Source organism: Apteryx rowi, unplaced genomic scaffold, assembly GCF_003343035.1.
Source record: "Apteryx rowi isolate R43461 unplaced genomic scaffold, aptRow1 scaffold_76, whole genome shotgun sequence".
In the NCBI taxonomy this organism is placed as follows: Eukaryota; Metazoa; Chordata; class Aves; order Apterygiformes; family Apterygidae; genus Apteryx; species Apteryx rowi.
In genome coordinates this window covers 1,553,553-1,575,637 of record NW_020451049.1, presented here as the reverse complement: position 1 = coordinate 1,575,637, position 22,085 = coordinate 1,553,553, and the positions used below count along the sequence as shown (strand labels likewise).

Sequence of the window (22,085 nt, the reverse complement as noted above, 5' to 3'; positions counted from 1 at the left end):
AAGCTTTACTTTTTGGCCAGATGGTGAAAAGCTCTAATAAAAGCAGCTGAGATTAATGAGCATTGTGGACAGGTACCAATAATATGCATGAGAGATGGAAGTAATTGAGAACAGAATCTCATTATTCAGCAGTTCCCTATTCTGAGTTCTAATGTGTCTTTTTAGTTTCTCCAGAAAATAGTGGAACATTACACAACAATGAAAATTAAACAGCTACAAATTTAGCACATCAATGTGACAAAGTTTTGGGATTCTTTCAGCTCAATAATAAGAATATCTGGTCTGTTTATAGTTTAAATACCATGCTACAAATGGTCTCATCCACTAGTTTGAGAAAAATGTAATGAGAAAATAGGGAATGGAATGGATTGTCTGAAAGTAGCACATGTGATAAAGTGACTTAGTATTAGAGACCTACTGCCTGAATATTCAGGGAGGCCTCAACCCTGCCTTAACATATGGATGCATGAATTCTGCATACACAATTGGACATATAATTCTTTTGGGGGTTCCTGTGTTTTCAGTTTTTCTTTCTGAAGAGCACATATTGAAGAATGCTTCTACCTGGCAGGTCATCTTGCTGTTCTGCTCACTGAAGTTGAAATTTATTTCAGTGAGCTGTTTTGATCACTGAAATGGCTACATTCAAGATTTTCAAAACTGGTCCTCAAAACAGAGCATTTCCTTTTCCTAAGAGCAAGCAAAAGGCTTCAGAGAATTCTGGAGCTGATCAAGTGGACTTAGACATCTGGTATTCATAATCTCCCACTTYAAAACAATTCTGACTTCTTTTGCTGTGCAAGAAGTACAAGAACTGTGTAGGACTCAAATGTCTTGTTTGTCTGTGGGAGAATTCAGTATCAGGAAAAAAAAGGACACTTCCATGTGTGTAAGTGATGTGGCCAATTTATACCCCCTCAGCCCTTTTCATTTCCTTCCCGGAACTTAATACATCTGTTACTTTTAGTAATTAAAATATGCTGCTGGTACACAGCATGCTTTTCTTAGATGTTATACTATAAAATTTAGCCACATTTTCTGCTCATAGTTCTTCTTTGGTTACTCCCACACGCTATGTACCCTTTGTTATCTGGTATATTTTGCAAAGGCCAAAGGTTTGTATGGTATTAGATCATACTGTTTAAAAGCTCTCACCTCATGCMGCAAAAGTTACTGGTGAATGAAGTAAATGGAACCTGAAATGCATAAATTGTAATGGATTAGTGTCTACTTGTGTGGCAGGTTCATAGCTACAGTATTGGACATTCCTTCCCTGTTCTCTTTTCTTGCTTTCCTGTTAGTTGGTTCTGTACTGTTTTGACCCATTAACCTTTGTAACTTGTGGATGTTCAACTTCTCAGGTGTGCAGTGGGTATGGTCCAGCAGAACAGGCTTTCAGCCCATGGGTTGCTCATGGATCCCATCTGACTGGAGGTGCATCTGTCACGTTGCCAGATGGAATGGGCCCTTCCAATAATGGGACACGCACCGCACAACAGCGTATCCTAGTTTGCATGCATGTAACGTGCCAGTCTAATGGCCATCATGTAACTGGGATCGTGCATGGAGGATGCATGAACAGGGAGAGATCATAGGAGAGGAAAGGCTGGTGCATCCCACAGTTTCGTTCAGACGTCAAGCCTGTATGTGGCCAGAATGTGTACAAGGTCTGACATGGGGACAGAAGTGCTTCTTGCCCCATAATGCTGGGATGGATCTCATAGGTGTAGCTGATGACCTGTGTTACTGTGTTCATTTAAAGATCTGTGAAAGAGTGTGTATGTACAATTATTTTCATTCTGGATGTGTAAGAGTTCTCATGATAATGAGTATTGGGTAGATTTTATTAGCACTTCATTGAACGGTCATTTGGATTCTCATAATACCAATTAGGATTCACCAAAGGCAGTGAGCATGGACTGCACAGGCAGGGATGGGAGCAGGGGTGGGCTCTCTTCCCCTCCATCCGGAGTGGCATGGCTGCGGAGTCGCTCTTGTTCTCTAGGCTCTGTGTTTCTGCARCTAACTTTCCCATGTACTGTGCAGGGAGCCTGAGTGCCTTCCCTGCTTATAGGGCTGACATCTACAGTAGGAACAAACTTATAGACACCTGTGTGCATTTGTGCCCAGCCCTCTCAGCTTGTGTTTAGGTTTCTGTACTTTCACTTTAAGGTTGTTGAGATTAAATTAATGAATGTTTCTGATGGCACTTGGATGAAGTAGTTATGAGCACCTTTGGAAAACATATAACAACTGCGGAAGTGACCTGGGGGACTAAGGGTTTGCTGCAGAAGAGTTTTGCAAACTTTAAAGTTTGTGTAGTGCTTGATGTCAGTTGTTTGGTTGTTGCAGCCTCCTTGCTATAGGAGATGAAAAGAATGCAGAAAGATTGATATTGGTGCAGTGGAGATACTTTGCATCAGAGCAAGGATGAGAAGTCAGGATTTTGTTGTTCTTTGTTTTGGGGGGAATGTGGTACCTGTGGTGATTGATAAAGTGAGTGTGAAAGCCAATTGAATATTCAGCTTAGATTCCAGATTTTACCTCAGTTCCTGGCTTTCCAGATGGGACCCATTTTGAGGATGAGGGACAAGGCTTCCTCTGTTCTGTACCTACAATTTTTCTGCAAAGACAGGCTGGTAAGAACAGCAACTGTTTGCCTGAGCACTTGAAGACAAGCCTTATGCATCTAGGACTTAAGCAAGTATGTCTGAAGCTTTATCTCTGTTTCTGTATGCTAAATCTGCAGTAAAAGGGAGATGGGTAGTAATTGTGCACACTGAGACAGACAGTAATCCAAAAAAGCCATGTATTTATTAAACCTCTTCCTGGGCTTGGTGTCAGCATTAGTGTTCACACTTTCTCAGGCAGTTTTGAGGTGAAGATCATTATTTTATATTTTATATATTATTTTCCTGCCAAACAGAGGTATAAATAAGGACACACAAAGCCATCTGCTGAGCCGACCTAACAGAGGAGCTGAGTGCTGCTCATGGTAGAAATTTACACACCATCAATAGGGTTTTTCTGTCAGTTTATGTGCTAATCTCGCRAGTACAATTACACCCAAATGACTCTTGAAGAATAACAGCTACCAGTAAGCAGTCTTTATTTCACAGTCTCATTTTACTGACAGCGTGCCACCAACATAGGCTGCTCCACTTTTTCTGTGTGGCTAGGTCCTGACAGGATTCAGGCGAGGAATAGTCTTTTAACTCAGCCAGCAGACTATGATCTTGCTGTTATGCTGATGCCAACTGTAGCATCCTGTGAGATCCTACTGTGTAACAGTGATTACAATACTGATATCAAAAAAGTACTCTGATGATCTGTATGATACTATGAAGTACTTAGAACATGGACACTAAGGAGAAGAGCGAAGTGTGCATCTCTTATTTGCCTCTCACTTGCCAGCTCATCTGATCTCTCTGTGGTGCTGCAATAAGGCTCACAGCACGCCACTGAAAGAAATGAGAGAGGGAAGAAAAGCAAATTTCACCCACCTTCAGCTCTTCCCCTTTCCACTTTTGGAGCAAAGACATAAAGAAATAGGACCTGAGAGGCACAGTGGGCAGAGAATAGGTGTGAGACATGCACAGTAGGGCTAAGTTGTGTAGTATGCTGCAGGAAAGCACAGAAGTCTGCAGTAGCAGATACTTCTGCAGTACTGGTGCTAAACAGCTCTGGTGGTGCTTGGGCTATCAGCATTTAGAACTGCAGTTCTGATCTGGTAAGGGCCTGTCATCTGGCATTGCCACGTAGCCATGGGCAGGTTTGCTGTCCTTTAATTTGAAGGATATTGAATTTTGGTTTGGTAATCACAGACTATGCCCTGGATGTCTGTAGGACAGGAAGGTTCTTAAACCATTTATCATCAGCATAACTATATTGCTGAATTGTTTCCTTATAGTTTTCCTATGTCTGTATCCATCTACTGTATCCTGTCGTACATTTTGATTATGAATATTTTGGAGTAGTGGAGTATGTTTCTATTTATCCATCATTCTGATTTTCTTCAAAACTGATTACTAGCAAGTAATTTGCTTTTCAAGATATCAATATAATTAGAAGAATTAAACCCACGCTTACAAAAAAAAAAAAAAGAAAGAAAAATCTGTCTCAATCTCTGACATTGAGGGTCCCCCAAAGCAGGTTTTATGAGCCATGAAAGCTTTATCTTGTTTTGCTGGAGTCAAACTGAATAAACTTGACAAAATATGTTGTATGAGAGAGATTCTTAAACTGGAAAATTGATTTAATGTTTTCTATTCTCTTTCAATTGCTATCAGAGATGACCACTGCCATAAGTTATTTGGCCAAACTGCCTGCTCTTTCCCTCAAAGTGTTTATTGTAGTTTATTTTTGTTCCATTGATCAGAAATCCATAAAATTAATTCTGGTCATCCACATGTGAATTTCAGTATTGCAAAGCAGCCAGCTTTAAGGCTGCATACTATCTGGAATCTAAATCTTGGAAATAGTCTTTACATAGGATGTGAAGTGTACGGCCTTGAAATTTTTGCTCTGCTCATAGTAAATTTACTAATTGTATTGTCTTCTCTGATGTATTTCTGTGTACACAAATCTTTTCTCCGATTTTGCATGTCATTTGAAATATTTACTCTGCTTTTCAAAATATATACAGTTGTAAAATAGCAGGTACTGCCTTAGGAAAGAAAGTAAAGAAGTCTAAATCTATAGATAGGAACTTTATTTTTGTCTGTTGAAACAATTAGATGCAATGAAATAGGTGCAATTTTTGAAGTAGGAAAAAGTAACAAACCAAACCAAATGGGGACATTTCTCTTAAAATAGATTAGTGTTTAAAACAATCTAGGCTTTAGGAGCTGATATAATTCTTTATAATCTTGATTACTAGTAAATTCCGTATCATAGCATTCTATCTCAGTACACAGCTCATTGTTTATTGATAACACTGTTTCATGTCCTAAAAACAGAGGACAGAGTGCCCATTTCTGTGAATTGTCATAATTCCACTGAAGTGAATGGAACCGAGGATCTGCCAAATATTTGCTTTCTCTTAGCTGTAAAGTCTCTTCTCCCTTAGCTTAACATTGAAGAAAATGTTTTTGTTCACACTTGTTAAGTGTATTGCCTGCGCTGTTTTCTCGATTCAAACTCTCCCAGGTTTTATAGGATTAAAGTGTATATCTAGGTGAAGTTAATCTTTAATTGCACAGTGGGTCCCTTTATTTTCTCTTCTCTGATGTAGCCCCTGTTTCCCTGTGCAAATATAAAGTAATTTCTGCACTTCCAACATTGTCTTYATCTGTATTTCTTTAAATGATTGACTGTCTTTCTGTCCGTCTGTCTGTCTTTCTCCTCTTACACCCTTTGGTGTCAACCAGTTTCCACCATTTATTCCCATCGTGCACTAATCTGTAAGTTTGAGCGTAATGTTGATGGATCAGCTTCCTTGTTGTTCTCCATAACATTTCCCTGGGTCCCCCTTTTCCCTCCTCTTGAGAGGATGGCTGCATTCTGACCACTTATTACTTTCTTGGTAGTGTCAACAGGACAAAAGAAAGTCTTTGTTTTTGTTTTTGTTTTTGTTTTTTTTTCTCTGGTGGGTTTGCAGTCTAGACAGTGTACAAATACAGTAAAGGAGATACGCTACAGAAAGTGCGACCAGCTGGAGAAGTTCAGCCAGGTTCTCTCCGTACCATGACATTTGTTGGCTTTTAAAAATGTTTCTAGGGAAATACTTTGTCATGTAGTTCCTTATTCCCAAATTTACGCTTCTTAATAACATGCATTTACAACTTAGTGTGYTGAAACATATTCAGTTAAAGAATAAAAAAGGTCCTGTCCACTTAATCCTTCTATTTTTCCCTTTCTGTTCTCCTGGATCCCAATATCATATTCAGCCCAGCTGTCAGAACAGAGCTGTTACAGCTCCATACTCTCTTGCCTCCCACCTCTGCAACTTCTATAAATCTTTCCAGCTCTATCACCTTTGTGATACTGCCAACATACAACACTCCTGATCAATCCACTGTGAAAATTCTTACTGCTGCCTTCATTTCCTCTTGTTTGGAGTGCTATAATTCACAGCTCTTGAACGCTTAACTACTGTAATACTCAATGAGAGCAGTACGATATTATAACCTGCAGTGTTTTGGATCATGACTACAGTATGGTTTAATTTCTAAAATGTGTGGCAGCTTGTTCTCTTCAACTGTATCTGAAAAGTTGAATTTGTCAGCGTGTCTTGACTAGATTCCTTCTTCTAAATCAGCTTGCATCAATAACAGTTAATTGCTCCCCAGGCCTCAGGTATGGTGCTATTCCAGCTCATCTGTATTTTCTACAATAAACTCTTCATTCATTTTTAATTCTGGATTTTTTTCCTCTTTAGATCAAAGATTCCATGGGCAAAAATTTAGTTTGCTAATGTACTCAAAAAAAGTCTGATAATAATAAGTAAGAAAGGTTAAAATTAGGTGGAAATTGAGTGCATACTAAGGACTCTGACAGGGAGATAAAACACATTTTTATAAATGCAGAAATTTGATGTCATTCAATTTTGCTGCCAGAGAGGTGATTCAAGTAACTGAAGTTGATCACAATTGGACCTTCAGGTTTATATTGAACTGAAGCGTTTTTATTTAAAGACATCATTCATTAGTCCTTTGCATGTACTGTTGAAAATCTAAGGACTGCATAATTTACAAGAAGGAAGAAAAGTTGCTGAACATAATGGGCTAAACCCATTTCACACTCCTAATTAATCACCCATAGTCAATTGCAGACATTAACCTTAGCATTTACACATTTAACTACTTGCAGGCACAGTTAGATAGAAACCTTTCAATATTGTCTCTCACACTAGCTTTTAGGCACAAAAATTAATTAAAATATTTTTATTTCAAGGGCCAAGTGAATTACTGCTCCGTAACATTGAAGCAGTAGAGTATTGACAGCATACTAGGCTTCTGTTTTATTTTATTTTTTGTAATGGAAATAACAAAGTAGAAGACTGGTGAAATACATGTGTTGTAGACTTGATTTACATATAACTGTAGAGCATTTTTAGGGTCAGATCGTTGTTCTATTGAAGTTGAGTGCGGGTTTTGCCTTTAACATTACTAGAGTGAATAGTAGGACTTAGTAAGAATTGCGCTGCATTGCATCCTGTGCTGCAGCTGTGGAAGGCAAACTACAAGGATGGTGAAGGAGCGTGAAGTGGTATTCCAGGGAGTACTGAAAAATGAAGCCAATTGAAGTAAATGTATCTTTTGGGCCCTCTGTCAGTTTAAAATTCTGATGGAAGCAATGGGCCTTGAGTAAGTTTTAGCTTCATAACTTGCTTTGATACTTTTCACACGGTTTCCATTTCCTGTTCTATGCTTTTCATCCTTCACAAGCCATGTTTTCGTTCATTTGGACTTAATTCAATCCCAGTTCAGGATCTTAATGCCGAAATAATTCCTCTGAGGGCAGAGAAGTGAGTTTGTGATTAAGGCACTGACTGTGGACTTTAAGGCCATGTTTGTACTAGTAAGTAAAGCAGCCAAGGACTGTTCTCTGGCCCGAAGGCCACCTGACCTGGCATGGCTTGTGTCCTTGCAGCTAAATTCTCTTACCCCCCTAAAGCAGGGTGACCTCATCCAAACTTATTACTAGGAAAATCCCTGGCCTGTGCTGCTTGGCCTTTGTCAAAACCATGCCTGAGCCCATGCCGGCAGTTTAACGAGTAGTGTGCAGGCCTGTGCCTTTGGCCCATTTTACTTTGTGACTGTGGATGTAGCTTAAAAACTTAGGTTGAAGTGCAGCCAATCTCTGTCACAGGTTTTCTCTGTAAATTTATGCAAGTTATTTAACTCTCAGGTCCTAGGATAATAAGGTTTCCCAAGATCTGTTAAGGTCTTCAAACATTGTATTTGCATAAACAGACTAATGGAAAAAACATAGGATTTACCATCTTCAATGAATAAATAGAAAATGAAACCAGACTGCAGAAGAGAAATTCTTCTCTAAATATCTCCAAGAACGACAAACTAAAGGACTAAAAATACTGACTCTTTTCATGTATATTTATTTTTATAAGTTATTTTCTTCCCAGATATTTGTAAATTTAAATGAAAACTTTCACATTGGAGCATGTCACAAAAGAACCAAGCTTAATGCAAAACTTCTGCTATTATTTAGAGAGCTTAAGGCAATAAAATTGAAGGTGTAGTGTACAAAGCTGTTCTGTTTATCAAAAATTTATTTGATTAATCCACCAGTTGGATTAAGAGCAGGAGTTTTACACTTGAGCATTGCATTGATTTTTGAGTGAATGATAAAGTTGCAGTGTTTTTACACAGTGCTGTACAGAAGCAGAGATTCATGCAGGCTGGAAGGGGCCTAGGTGGTCTCCAGGCCAGCCCCTCTTCGAAGCCAGGCCAGCAGCAGGTTCAGGCCCAGCTGCTCAGGGCTTTGTCCAGTCAGGTCTTGATACCTCTGAGGATGGAAACTGTGCAGCCTTTCTGGGCAGGTAGCCTGTTCCAGTGCTTAATTATCTTCATAGTGAAAAGTGCCTTCAATCCAGTGAGGACCTCTTCTGTTTCAATTTATGAATGTGGTTTCTCATTCTCCTGCGATGTACCTTGGGATAGAGCTTGGCTTTGTCTTTTCGGTAACCTTCTCTTAGGCACTGGAGGGCTGCTATTAAATTCCCCCAAACTTTCTCTTCTCCAAGCTAAGGAAGCCCGGTTCTCTCAGCTTCTTCTCACAGGGCATGTGTGTATTGTATGGGCTAAACCTATTGCCATGGTAAATATTTATTAAAATATTTTAAAGGGTTTGTTGATTTTTGTCTCTTCCTGTGTGTCACAAGCAAGATTTTAGTGTTGGAAAAAACTTTCAAACATGTTCTGTCTTAAAATTTGAAGCACCTGATGATTTTAAATGTTTTTTTTAATTTATGCTTCCTAGTTGCCAAATACATTCCCAAAAAATGAAGAGCACTGACCCCTACTGTTTGTTTAGTGTTTTGTGAGTTCTTTAAAACTCAGCTGAGAGAAGATGATACAGCAAGTTGAAAGTTACTCCAGGTTTTCATAGGCTTCTGAAAACATCTTTCTTAATCCCACATACTGGTCTGGTGTCATCTGATGGTAACACAAGAATATGTACAGCTGGAAAGAAGGGGAGGAACTCCTTTGTTTCTGCTTGGAAATAGCCATTTGGTGCCGTGGATTGCCCCCCACCCATTGCTACCTTAGGCCATTGCCCTGCTCCAGTTCCTAACCATCATCCATTTGGGTTTTTTCCTGCTGCTCATTTCCCTTGTCAACTTAGCACATTTACTTCTCTTTGGTGCCATGTGGTTCCAGAGGAACATCCCTCTGAAGGAAGTATTTCTTTAAAGTGGTTATTTATGACATGTTTTGGATTTACAGCAGAATCCACAATGCTTTTTAAATAGAATTAATATAGCTGAAAATAAAAGATGTGATGCTTATTGGTTATTCAGCATTTATAACTATATGCAAGACTATATTGAGAAGTGAATTTAATCTCTCACAGTGATTTATTGCAGTCTGTCCATCTTTTCCTTTGTATTGTACCTGCATGTGACAGTCAAGTTTAGTTGTGTTGGTTGTGTTGGTAGAGCTCTAGCTTCTAAAACAGGCGGTGGTGGATTAAATCCCCCTGCAGTCCTTAACTTTTATGGAGCACTGTTCCAATAAGCCCTCCTTGAAATGAAATAATAAATTAACTCTAGGGAATCTTTTAGAAATACATTAGATAAGAAAGTCCTGTCTCATTTTTCTGATCCACATGGGACATAGTTTTTGTAAGACCTACCTCTACTGGTAAAAATAACACATTTTAACATGAAAGCGAAGTAGCTTAATGTGTGGCCTACTAATGTGACTTAATGTGTACGGCTTCTCAAGGTGTGGGAAGTTCATTTGACCGAGATAATTATTTGTCAGGTAAACAAGTCATGTTACAGACAAGATCTAATCCATTTTAAGTTTGCTGCAATAATTACACCATCAGTATCTAAGTTATTATTTTACAAACTGCATGCAGATAGCTTAGGCAGTAGAGTGTGTTTGTATTGTGTGTGCACATTTGTTTTTATAACAAAAACAGTTCTCTTTAAAACGAAGTATCTCTGATTTTTAAATGATTGAGTAATAGTTTAGCTGGTTTTCATTTTTATCTTTATTATTTTCCTACAGGTCAAGGCAACAGATGCAGATGCAGACCAGTTTAGTGAAATTGAGTATTTTCTTTATGATGTATTCCATTACTATGAAAAATCTGAAGCGTTCCAGATTGATCCACATACTGGTCAAATCTGTGTGTCTCAAGACATTGACAGAGAGGGAGATCCAACCACTTACGATCTCTTAGTAAAAGCTACAGATGGGGTAAGTTTCACCCTTCCTTACTTCCAGACTTGTGAATGTATTTTCTAATTTGGATGTGCTATATACTTTTAAATGAGAATGGAGTATGTGAAACTTGCATGATTTTGAATTTAATTTATTACCACTAAAGAGGGCAGAATGTGATACTTCACAAAACATAAAATAGAACAAAATCCAACAGGAGTCATTTTGACTTGAATTGATATACTTCACTGTGAAATCCACAACCTTTCCTAAACAGGTTGTTCAAAGCCGTTTCCAGGAACTGTTACTCATTGCGGTTTTTCTTCTCCTCTTGGAACTGGTGGACTCCATGTTACTTCTGCTCCCTGGTTTAAAGATGGTTGCACCACTAATAAACCAGTAATTTGTGCCAGAATTGCATGGGTAGAGTGGGTGCCAGTAATTATTTTCCTAGATAACGTTCCTTGTCCTTTTTAGCTAGGTGATGCCATTGTTGTKGCTAGATACAGCCTCTTTTCAGCGGCATGTCTGCAAGTTTTCTCACTTTTCAAGAGCTAGTGCTTGGAAGCAGACTTCCACGATACAGTGGGGTGGGTCGTTTTATGTGGCCAAGAGGAGCATGCCTGAGACGGTCCATTTCAGGTCTCTAGTTTGCCAGAATGGTGAGGATGAAGAGGCTCTGAGGAGCTTCACTAAGCACGCAACTTTGTTTTGTGAGCTTGCACTGCATTGGCAAGTAGTGTAGACTCTAGTCTTGTTCCATTAACTGAATGCCCCCATGCAGCTGGAGTGCATTAACTGCAGTAAGTACATTCCTGGAGCATATCTTTCATTTAGTTTCAGTCTACTTTGTGTACTTTGAGGCCAGCTGACAATGTGAACCAAAGCATAGTAAGTGAGGACAGTCAGGAGATTGGCCTGAAAAGTATTAATAGTCACACTGAAACACTAATGGAGATGCACAGAGAATGTATTGCTGAGGTCATCTCTTCAAACTGACCAAAGCTATAAAGAATGCAATACAGTAACTCCTTCAGGTCTTCTCATTTCAAAATCTGTTGCACAGAAGTTCTTTGTGGTGGGAACACATCAAGACGGTTGGGCGTGGAGACTCGTTCTATAGGGTCGCCTATAACAGAGTATTTTAGTAAAGTGACTGGAAGAAAATAGTTTGTAGGTTCGTTGTTACAATTATGAAAGTATCCAAAAGCTACTTGCAGTGAGAGGCTGAGACCAGCCAGTATTTTTCTCACTTTAGTAGTGAACCGTGGAGAGGCTGAAAAAAAAGGTTACTGGTTTAACATTGTAAATGTTAAAATTAACATGAGGACGCTTTTTAAAACTTACGGATTCATGTTATTCAGATCATATTTTGCACCACAAGTTGAGCTGTGAAACATTTAAATTAAATTATTTCAGGTTAAACAGTTTTTATTTCATACTTTAAATACTAAACTTCCATTTAAAATTTTGTCCTAAGTATATCTACTATAATTTTTGAAAATGCAGATCTGCTAGAAATGCTGTATTTATTCATAAAAYGTCTATACTTTTCATTAAAGTACACCAAAGAAACTTGGAGAACTCTAATTCCTATATTAATTAGTAGATGAATTTAAATAGGTTTAGTTGATGCTTGGTATTGTTGCATTTTGAGAATGTAGTAGTCAAAGGTATATTTGTATATTGTTGAATTTGGATACATGTGTAACAGTTAAACAATGCACTTGCAAAAATCAGAGGTTTAATTCATGCCTTTTTTTTTTCTTTAGCTACAGATATTCAGTGATTATTTCAGAGGCTACAGACACATTCTTTGTGTTAGTAGTGCCTTTAGCACTGTGCCTTTTTTCCCCCATAGATTTGCTTCGAGGAAAAACAATAATATAAAAATATCAATTACATTTTTTGTTTCCTAATATACAACTATGTCTTATTTGAATGCATGATAATTTCAGAATATTAATTCTTTTTGTTAGGACAGTATAAGCAATCTTTCCAGCAGATGTATATTTCTGTGCCCTTTTTGGAATTTCTCTGTGAAGCGATTTTTGTCTTCAAAGTTCCTTTCTAGGAAAAAAATTTATAGCATACACATGAGTACACATTTCCGAGTCCTGAAGAATAAAGGAGTCAATATTACAATGTATAACAGGAGAAAATTACATATTTTGCTATGCTTCATCTTTTTTCTCTTGTGTATGTCCAATGCAGATTTTGCACAGGGCCTCACATGTTTTGAAGCTGAATAAGCATGAAGAATACATACAAATATCTGGAATATCAAGATTAGTCTTGTTAATAAAGGCTATGTGAGAGCTGAACAATAGCACTGTAAGTCATACAGGTTTCTCACATTTCCTTTTACTCTGGTCCATAAGATTATTTTGAAAATGTAAAGGAAAATAGGTTTATTTGAATAAGGTAGTTGCATATTTTGGTTAATTTTTTGCTATAGTGATTAACTTTTATGTCAAAAGGAAAACTCCAAAGCACAGAAACTATAGATTATTTCATTTTTAAGTTGGTCTGTGATTTGTCTTCATTTGGGGATCTTATGTTTTCAAAAATTCAATAATGTGGAGGAGGGATTCAATTTTTGATTGTCTTGTCTGTGACAGGTAGGGCTTGGATTTTTTTATTACTGGAACTCAGCACTTTGTAGCTCACATTGATTTGGATTCTGCAAATTAGGTCATCTGACAACTAAATACTAAAGCACCTAAAATCAATATTCACTTTTCAAAATTTTTGGTATACCTGAACTGATGTTGAGCCATGTACCACCTTTACAGCTGAATTATGGTAGGATATTTTTATCTCCTGGCATTCTGCTGCTGATTTTGATCAATTAAAAACATGTTAGGTATGGAGTTCAAAGTGGGGACTGTGATCAAAAGTAGGGGGAAATGTGTAGAGAAACGACAGAGGAAGAATGAGGGGTCACTGTTGTCAAAGAGGAGGGAGAGAGATGAAAAGGAAAGAAAATAAGAAAGTTAATTAGAAATGAGGAGGAAAATAAAGTATTTTCCAGGTGGTGCTCAGTTTATCTTACAGCAGAACTATCAATTTCTTCCACCTGTTTGTGTCTAYTCCATTACATGGTTTTGGAGCTTGACTGCCTTGTTTTTAATGCGCTATTTAGAAACAGTAATGGGAGAACTAGAATTGCCTGCAAATGACCATGGAGAGGCAAGTGTAAAATTGATTTTCTTAAACGAATGCTCATAAGGTCTAAACTTCTTGGGAGAGCTTGCAGGAGAAGTCTCACTGATTTAAATGGGGACAAGACTGATCATAATGTTAGCATAAGCTTTTTCAGTTGGCAGCACTCATTTTGATGCTAAAGTCACTTATGTCTCCTATGTATCTGGTGCTCTGTTTGAAATACTTTTATATGAAAAGAAATCATGTAACTAGCATTCTAGAAATGTATTTGCACTGAATTGCAGAGCATTTGCAGGTAGCCCTCCTTTTGGGTCTTTGTCACATGTTGTGTTCTCTGTATGGACTGGAGCAGACTGTACCATTAGTAACAGGACCTCTCCTACGCTTCGCATGCTACCCCTGCTTAGGACTATCGCCAGTTCAAATAGTGCCTTTAAGTCACAAGTAAATACGGTTGTATTATGCACTTGCAGCAGCCCAGAGATAGTTTCAGTAGGCATTTTGGGAGTCTGAATTGCTAGTGAGCTAAAAATTGGCTTTCTTGTAATGATGTCAAAATTCTAATGTTTTTCACTCTCAAAAAAGAAAAAACGAATGAAGACATTTTGCTTGGAAAACCTTCCCAAATATTTGAGAGAGAGATTTAGATCAAACATACTGTGAAATCAAGTCTTGCAAAAGGAAAATATGGAAAAACGGGAATTCTAATAAAAGTCTTAACATGTTTTCAAAAGTGGCGGAGGGGACAAAATTACTTTGTTTTTCTTTTTGAACATACGTACATTAGGTCCAATATGTTTTAACTGTTGTGTTTGTGTTTTGGGTTTTTTTTGTCTGCTGTTACAACATGACTGAAGTGAACTAAGACACTCCATATTTTCCCTATTTGCTTGGTGGTCTCCAAACTGTTACATATGTAACTTTATGCTTGTTTTATGTACTTCAGCCTTAAAGAGTGTTAACACGAATTCATTTACATGAAGGAAACTTTTTTTTGTTTAACAGCGTGCATATTTTTGCTGCTGTACAGTTGCAATTCAATCAAATCTTATTGCTATGCATAGTGCATAATTCAATCTTTTTGTTTTTACATTTGCATTTCTAAAATGATGTCCATCGCACCTCTTTTTTTCTTCAACCAAAAAAACAGTAATGCCTGCAGCTATCAAAAAAACCCTATCACAATCCGAGGAAATTTAATTGGAATAATGCTAATTTAGATTCTGTCTAGTGGCATCTCTGCTACCTGGTTACAGACTATGATTGGTCTTCAAAGCCAAAATCTCAAAGTCGCACAATCTTGGGGTTGGGGCCCAAAGAGGGGCGTTCATGAGAGTGTCCAGCTTAGACCCTCTGAGGACCTGGCCTTTACAGTTTTGTCCAAAGTGTGCCTTGGGAAGACTGGATAACCTGCATTTGTCAGTGTTGCTGTCAGGGATGGCCCAGTTCCAGGAACAAACGTCTCTCTAGATAACGCACTGCACATACCAGCGTACCATCTTTCTTCATCAGTGTGGCAAGAAGTTTCAAAAACTGAAGCACAGGCAGGAAATACTTCTGTTATTTGTGCTCCCACATTGTAAGGAATTCCCGATTCTCACTAAGGAAGGATTACATGCATCATTAAGAGCTAGAATCTGCCTAATCCCAGGTGGATCCACATGGCTGCAGCCCATACTGTGTTTAGTTTAGACAGGGAGTGTGGGCCTTCTTGCTGGGAGCCTGCTCTGACATTGCCAAACTAGCAGCTGTGACCCTGTCTGACAACCAGTTCTGTCAGAGCCCCCCTCCAGCCCCTTTACCTCCACCCACTGAAGGGCAGAGCAAACAAACATGCAATCATCTGGAACAGCTGTGCTGCACTTGGCCACAAACATACATAGAAGTGAAACAGAAAGATCTTTATTAGGACATGAAGTAATCCCTCTGAAGCGCAATTTGTGCTGCTTACCACGGGTCCCACCTCCCCTTCCACTTCATTCTCTCCTCTTTTCTCACCTCTTCTGTTCTCACATACACACACTTCCAAACCAGGATTACTGTGCTCACCTGAGAAAGAGGGCAGGACATACACAGCCTGCAAAGTGTTGTCTTATGCACCGCACAGACTGCTCACCGGTTGTGAGCGCTCATCAGAATTATGTTACGAAAACAGTATGCTCGCTATCCCCAGATATCCAAATACTGCTTTCAGGGGTAGCTGCACCATAGCAGCCTCTCCAGTCCTGCCCTGAGATTTTGCAGAAATGCAGCAGGTAGTGCTGCCCCTGCTGGAGCTGCAGTAAGGGCAACTACAGAAGGTGAATTGCAAAAGCCTCTATCTCCCTGCTGCTGGGGATTGTCTCAGTTCTGACGACAACTGGCCAAGCRCTTAGCAGTAAGTGACACATTGACTTTTTCATCACGTTTAATACAGGCAAGGCCATCTGAGACCTGCCTAGATCATCTTTAGATCTACATCCCTACAGAGCCTCTTCATAACAGACATTGAGGTCCTGTGTTGGAAACACATGCTTGGCTGCAGCAGAGTCTAGGAGGAGCCGGTATGCTGTAACGAGAGTTTAGATATTGGGAGTTTTGTTGGTTGTTTTATTATTATTATTTTTTCCCCAGCCTTTTCCCTTTACAGAGGTGGACTGCCTTGTTTTTGTTTTCTCCTAAGTGCAGTTCCTAAATGCTTTGATTGGACTGCCCTTAAAAATTATGATTTGAAGGTTGTCATTGAATCGTGATAGGAGGCTTTTTGGTGAGCTTCCTTGAAAGTCTGTGCCAGCATGGCTTCTCCTGATTTTGTCTGTTTTTCATCAGTCTTTGTCAGTGTAGGCCGTTAGGTTCCGATTTCACCATAATATGTAGTGCCTCACGTAATTTCTAAAGTACCATATGCATCTGGATATGCCCTGCAATTGCTTTTTTTTTTTTTTTTAATGGGAAATGGCCACTGTAGGCTTGTTCTTTTCCTGAGGCCTTTGTAAACAAGAAGAGAAAGATGGAGCTTTTTGTTTTGTAGGGTTTTCTTTTTATTCTGAACAGCAATGACAGCTTTTAGAGGTTGTCCGGGATGAAGACACTTCAGGGCATGTGTTTCCCATCCTAACTTGTTGGCCCAGGGAAGCTGCTAAAGTCACACTTTGACACACTCATGCACGCTGTAATGGTGCTTTCTTTTTCCTCTGCCTGTTAGCCTTTGCCCATACTAAGCTCTGTTGATTTTAGACCATATTTTCCCAAAGGGAAAGGGCATCCTTTTGCTGTAGGACAAACTCATGAAAATAATTTCTGCCTGAAAAAGATTGAGAGAAGCCAAAAAGGCTCTGCCAAGTATCTAAGTTGGTGTTTAGTTAGATTCCAAGGAAAATCTAATAATATTGAAACCTTAGTGGCTCGCCTRCTGTCTTTGTGTATAGAAAAAAAATTGTTCTTGAGAACTTTTTGTTTTCTGGTAAACCACACTGCATGGCTTGTCTCAATTTTCTTTGTCTTTTACAATGAAGCAATTAAAACATAGACATAAGCACTCAACACTCATGGCAAAGCTTCTAAAGAAGTTAAGGCTTTTGAAATACCTGGTGGTGTCCATCCCTATCCATCATGACAGCATTGTGACTTGAAGTTGGCATAGTATCTTTTAGGTTTTACAAAGAAAAGAAAATATGTCTTTATATCAGAGATCATGCATATCACAGTTCAGCTAGGAACAAAAATTTGACAGCACAATTCACTGATGAAAAGGTTGGAGGCCTCAGTGGAAATCTTGACAGATTCTTAAACATTTTACAATGTGTCAACAAGAAGAAATACAGCCATTCAAAATAGCACCATTCCTACTTATTAAGCTACAGTCTCTCCTGCCAAAGGCATGGTAATTTTTTTTTGAAACATGATAAAGAGGTATGCTGATAGCTTTATATTTTCACACAAATTGGGTCCTGCCAAAGAAAAGAAAATCTACTTTTGATTATCTTGACTTGGTAGTAGTTTCTTATGTCTGCTGTTTGTTCCACAGATCATAAAATCTTAGGATTCGGGCAAAAAAAATTGTAATTGTGACTTCTTGTTGCATCAAACAGCACAACAGTAGTTAATATTTGAACATTTGAGAGACATGATTTCAAAACAAGCAACTGTGGCTTGTTGTTGCTTGTAACGTGTTTTGACAAATGTAATTTTCTTTCAACAGCAGACTTGTTTAATTCAGTCTTCATATTTTGGAAGATCTACTGTGTCATGCTTGCTTCTGAACAGATGAAGCATATCCATGTGGTTAGAAATAGTGGCAGTCAGTTTCCTCTCACTTGGGATGTTACTTGAAAATTATTGTAGCCAGAGTAAGTTTAAAAGAATACAAAAAGGTTACACGATATCCACTGTACTGGACCATAACCAAGTTAATATCCCTCTTGACTTCTGTGTAATGGGGATACAATGCTGCTTCAGGAAAAGAAGGATCTGTCTCCATCATAAAATTTGGTCTGTCTTCTGAAAGATTTAATAGTAGGTCTCCAACTTGCTCAGAATGAATCCATTCCCAAAGATTTTAGTCTTTACTTAGCTCAGTAGGATAAATATAAATTGGCTGGAGAGCAGGGTGTTTTTCATGTCAGTTTAGCAATAATGAAACTTGGAAGAAGCAGTTTAACACAAATTCCCTTGAGTTTTGCAGTTTAGTTCTTTATGAACCTTTTAGTCTTTCTTGATGCTTTTTTGTTATTGACCTCACTTCTTCCTTGGCCCACTTCCCTTAAAAATACTGTTTCTGATTCCTGTTCTAAAGTACCTGAAAGCCGTGGAGTCACTGTGGTGAAGAACATCTTCTGCTAGTGGGCTTGAACAAAGCACGTAGGCTCCCCCTTTTAGGCCCTGTGCAGACATTTCCTTCCTGAGGAAACCCAGGCATCGAGTAAAGTCTCATTCTGAAATGGGATTGGGATGTTGGCAGTGAGCCCACCAGATCTGCACATCTCCACATCCTCTAATCAGCAAAACATTTCATGGCTATTTCAGCATTTTGAGGCTGGTGCTGGCATGGTGCACCTTACAGTCCTGATCCAGAGGTGCTCATCCTGGCTGCTGGCTGATTCCATGTCAGCATGAGACCTAGACCTGAAAGTGCACCATTCCACTTCATGTCCCTTTTTTCTTTGGAAGAAAACCCAAGCATACCAAGAGAAAGTGGGCCACATTTCCTAGTTTGCACGTGAAATATAGAGGCATACTGCACGACACAATCTTAATTTCCCACAAACTTTACTTTAGCTTTTATAGCAATGTCACTACCACCCAACAGAGATAATATCACTACATGGGGGGAAAAAATGAAAACCTCTGTGAAAATCCAGAGGAGAATGCTTTGGACGTTTTTCACAAAAAACAAGTCTGAGCCTGTGGAGGTAATAAGCAAAACATCAAAAGTAGTTTTGGAGGGTAGTCATATACTGTAGGACAAATCTAAAGTAGTATCCAGTCTGAATCATTAGGTGATTTCATGAAGGCCAGATTTAAAAATAATTGACATATACAATTAGATTTCAGAAATATGTAGCATCATTACTTTTTTATATCATAGCTATGATGTGATATGATATGATATGGTGGCTGCAAGATTAAGTTTGGAATTGCTCAGCATAGTTTGTCACTTGTGCTTACCAACAGGCCATTTGTGTCAGCATTTTCTGTAATTAACTAATTCATATAAGCACGGTGTTCTTGACATGACTTTGAAAGTCATAAGTTTCTTTTCCATATATGTTTTAATGTATTGTTTACAGTGTGTGCAATATATATGTGCGTATATTCTTTTATGCCTCCATTCTACACTTCAATGCCATAGAATTCACCTTTAGCTGTTCCAGAAAGGGTGCTGTTTTCTTTTAAACAATGTCTTTAGTTGTTACRCTTGCACAGATAACCTTGGAAATATGAGCCACTCCAAGCTGATGGAGAGTCAACAGGGAGTGTGAGACAGTGGCTCTGAGAAGTAAATTGCTGTTTATTTCACTCAGGGCCCTGTAGTGTCTACGCTTCAGCAGCCACAGCATTATCTTTTTTCCAGATTGTCACAAAAATCAGTGTTTTGCCATGGCAAATAATGATTTTGCTGTCACATAATTTGCTAAGCCAGCTTGCAGTTGCTTCTTGCTTTTCTGGTTTCCGTGCAAAGCAAGGTTAAATGGGATTCCATGCCTGCCCACACAGTGTTACAGTGGGGAGGGAGTCCTGGTGAGCACCAGTAGCAGAAGCTTCAACCAAGTGGAGAACAGCAAAGCAGCTGGGGCTTGAGGCTGTGAAAAGGTAAGTTACTGAAGCTGCACACAAGGCCTGGCTCTTTTCCCAGCTATTTGTGTAGGGGAAAGAAACAAGAGCCAAGAAGTTGAGCCAAGCTCTCTGGAAAGCATGGTGAGACCTCTTTCTCCTCAAAATAAGCTTGTGAATAAAATTACATAATCATTTACAAATTTTACATCAACAAATCTGTTCAGCTAGGTATTTCTGTTGAATTTGGTAGCATTCTGCCTCTACCTACCTGAAGTGAAGGTGTGGATATGTAGACACATACATATATGCTGCATGAGCAGAGCAGTGTATTCTTTATTCTGATGATGGGCTCAAGCCAGATCTGTGTCATTCTACTGTGTACAGTCTAAAAATTGACAATGTTTTTATTTTTTTCTGATTTATCCAATCAGGGTGGACTGAGTGCCCAAGCTTTTGTTCGTATTGAGATAGAAGATATTAATGATAATCAACCTATTTTTGAACAAGCCATCTATGTGACAAGCATCAGCAGTCACACACAGCCGGGAACAGAGATCATCAATGTTGTTGCAACAGATAGAGACTCTGGAATATATGGAATTGTCACATATGAACTGATCCCAGGGGAATTTTCTTCTCTTTTCACAGTGGATACTTTTACAGGTACTGTAAGAGTGTACGATTCAGAGAGGCTATAATGACAGCATGTATTTTTTCCTTGAAGATGGTTTCTTTATTTGGGGTCATGTCATACGATTGAAAGTTAGATTCTACTGAAAAAATAATTCTAAAGGAAGGTGGAGGATTTAGAGTTAACACAGATGCATTTCTCTCCTATCTTCCTTCCCCATATTGTGCTAGCCTAATTCTCCCATTCTGCTCAAAGTTTTATAACATCCAACTGCCTCCCTGTTTGACTTAGTGATTAGCTTCTTAAGTGTCTTTTCCTGCCATTACTTCCTGATATGATCCTTCCCAATTTTGGTTTCTGGAAAGAGATTCAATGAAGGGGTGATGGTGAAGGTAGGAAAACAGACAGATGAATCTCACAGTCATCACTTTTCCCATGACCACAAAGCAGTCCAGTATAGGTTTTTTCTAATCTTAAATAGTTATCAATCGTTCTATCTAATAAATCTAAGTATCTAATAAATAATTATCAGTATCAGATGGATTAAACATGAGCAGTATATCCGCAAATGTGCATGGTATCTTTCARAGAGTGCTTAGTTAAACCACAGCTAACATTTTACTAAAAAGCCAGCCCTTGCATACTACTATGAATATGTCCCAGTCAACAGTATTGCTTCCTGATCATCTGTTATTTCAGATAAATTAGCTTTGGCACAGGCGATTATTTCATATGTTTTAAGAATATTTTGGGCTGTTGTATGTGTGTGCTTATATTAGCAGTTTGGCACATGAATCATTGTAAGGCTCTGTTCTCTCAAAATGGTGCCTATTTTCACCCTCTTACACAGTCCCAAAAATATTCTGATGAACAGAGGAAACTAATCTTCTTAGGAAGTTGGCCTGCTTGTCTTGGCTATTTCATAATTTCCTTTAACTGTGAACTTCAACTGCCTGTCAACTCAGATTCTCTAGGGCATAACCAATGCCAAAAATATATAGGTCAATCAATAATTAGGGAACTGGATCTCCACAAGCATTTAACTGATCATTTTAAAGCTGCTCCAGTAGGCTTGTCAGAGAGAGACCCTGTGGATTATGCTAAAAGAATTGGCTTTGCAGCAGCCCTTTCTTTTAAAAGAGTTCTTCCTCAGATTGTGACTTTTGGGCCTTTTTTTTCTAGCTTTGGCACTTGTATAGAACAAATGTCATCCTTAATCATGAAGACCATAAAAGTTATCATTATCTTATGGAACTATCATGGTATTTTATCAAAGACAGACCAAATTCTGGATGAAATAGCTTGCAGTCATTATTGCTTGCATTTCTTGATGAGAAAAGCATTTAGGTTGAAGATACTGTTCCCAACATTATAGTGCTTGGAATCTGACTGCACTTAATCAGGTCTCATGGGTAATTCATGAGGTCAGGCTGTGTTTTATTTTAACTTATTAATATTAATGGTGCATGTTTTTTTTGTGAAGAATCCACTTTTTCCTTTTATATTCTTTAATGTCTGCCTGAAACAATGCTTATGCCTAATTACTGGCAAGCAAGCAAAATGATTTTTAAATCATTTGGCAATATCTAAATAAAACAAGCATTAAAATTGCCAATTTACTACACAGAAGTTCTGCAATCTTCCTGGGTTAAATAGCTGTGAAAGCTGTTCAG

General features: G+C 38.5%; 1 protein-coding gene across 1 annotated transcript in view; it reads left to right on the top strand.

Annotated features, from left to right (window-relative positions):
• The first annotated feature begins 8,608 nt into the window (after positions 1-8,608).
• DCHS2 (dachsous cadherin-related 2) overlaps positions 8,609-22,085 on the top strand; it is a 70,842-nt gene continuing 57,365 nt past the window's right edge. The window contains exons 1-3 of the mRNA XM_026088250.1: positions 8,609-8,644; positions 10,203-10,394; positions 20,213-20,444. Of these exons, the coding sequence (XP_025944035.1) occupies positions 8,609-8,644; positions 10,203-10,394; positions 20,213-20,444 (460 nt within the window). The remainder of the gene's footprint in view (positions 8,645-10,202; positions 10,395-20,212; positions 20,445-22,085) is intronic.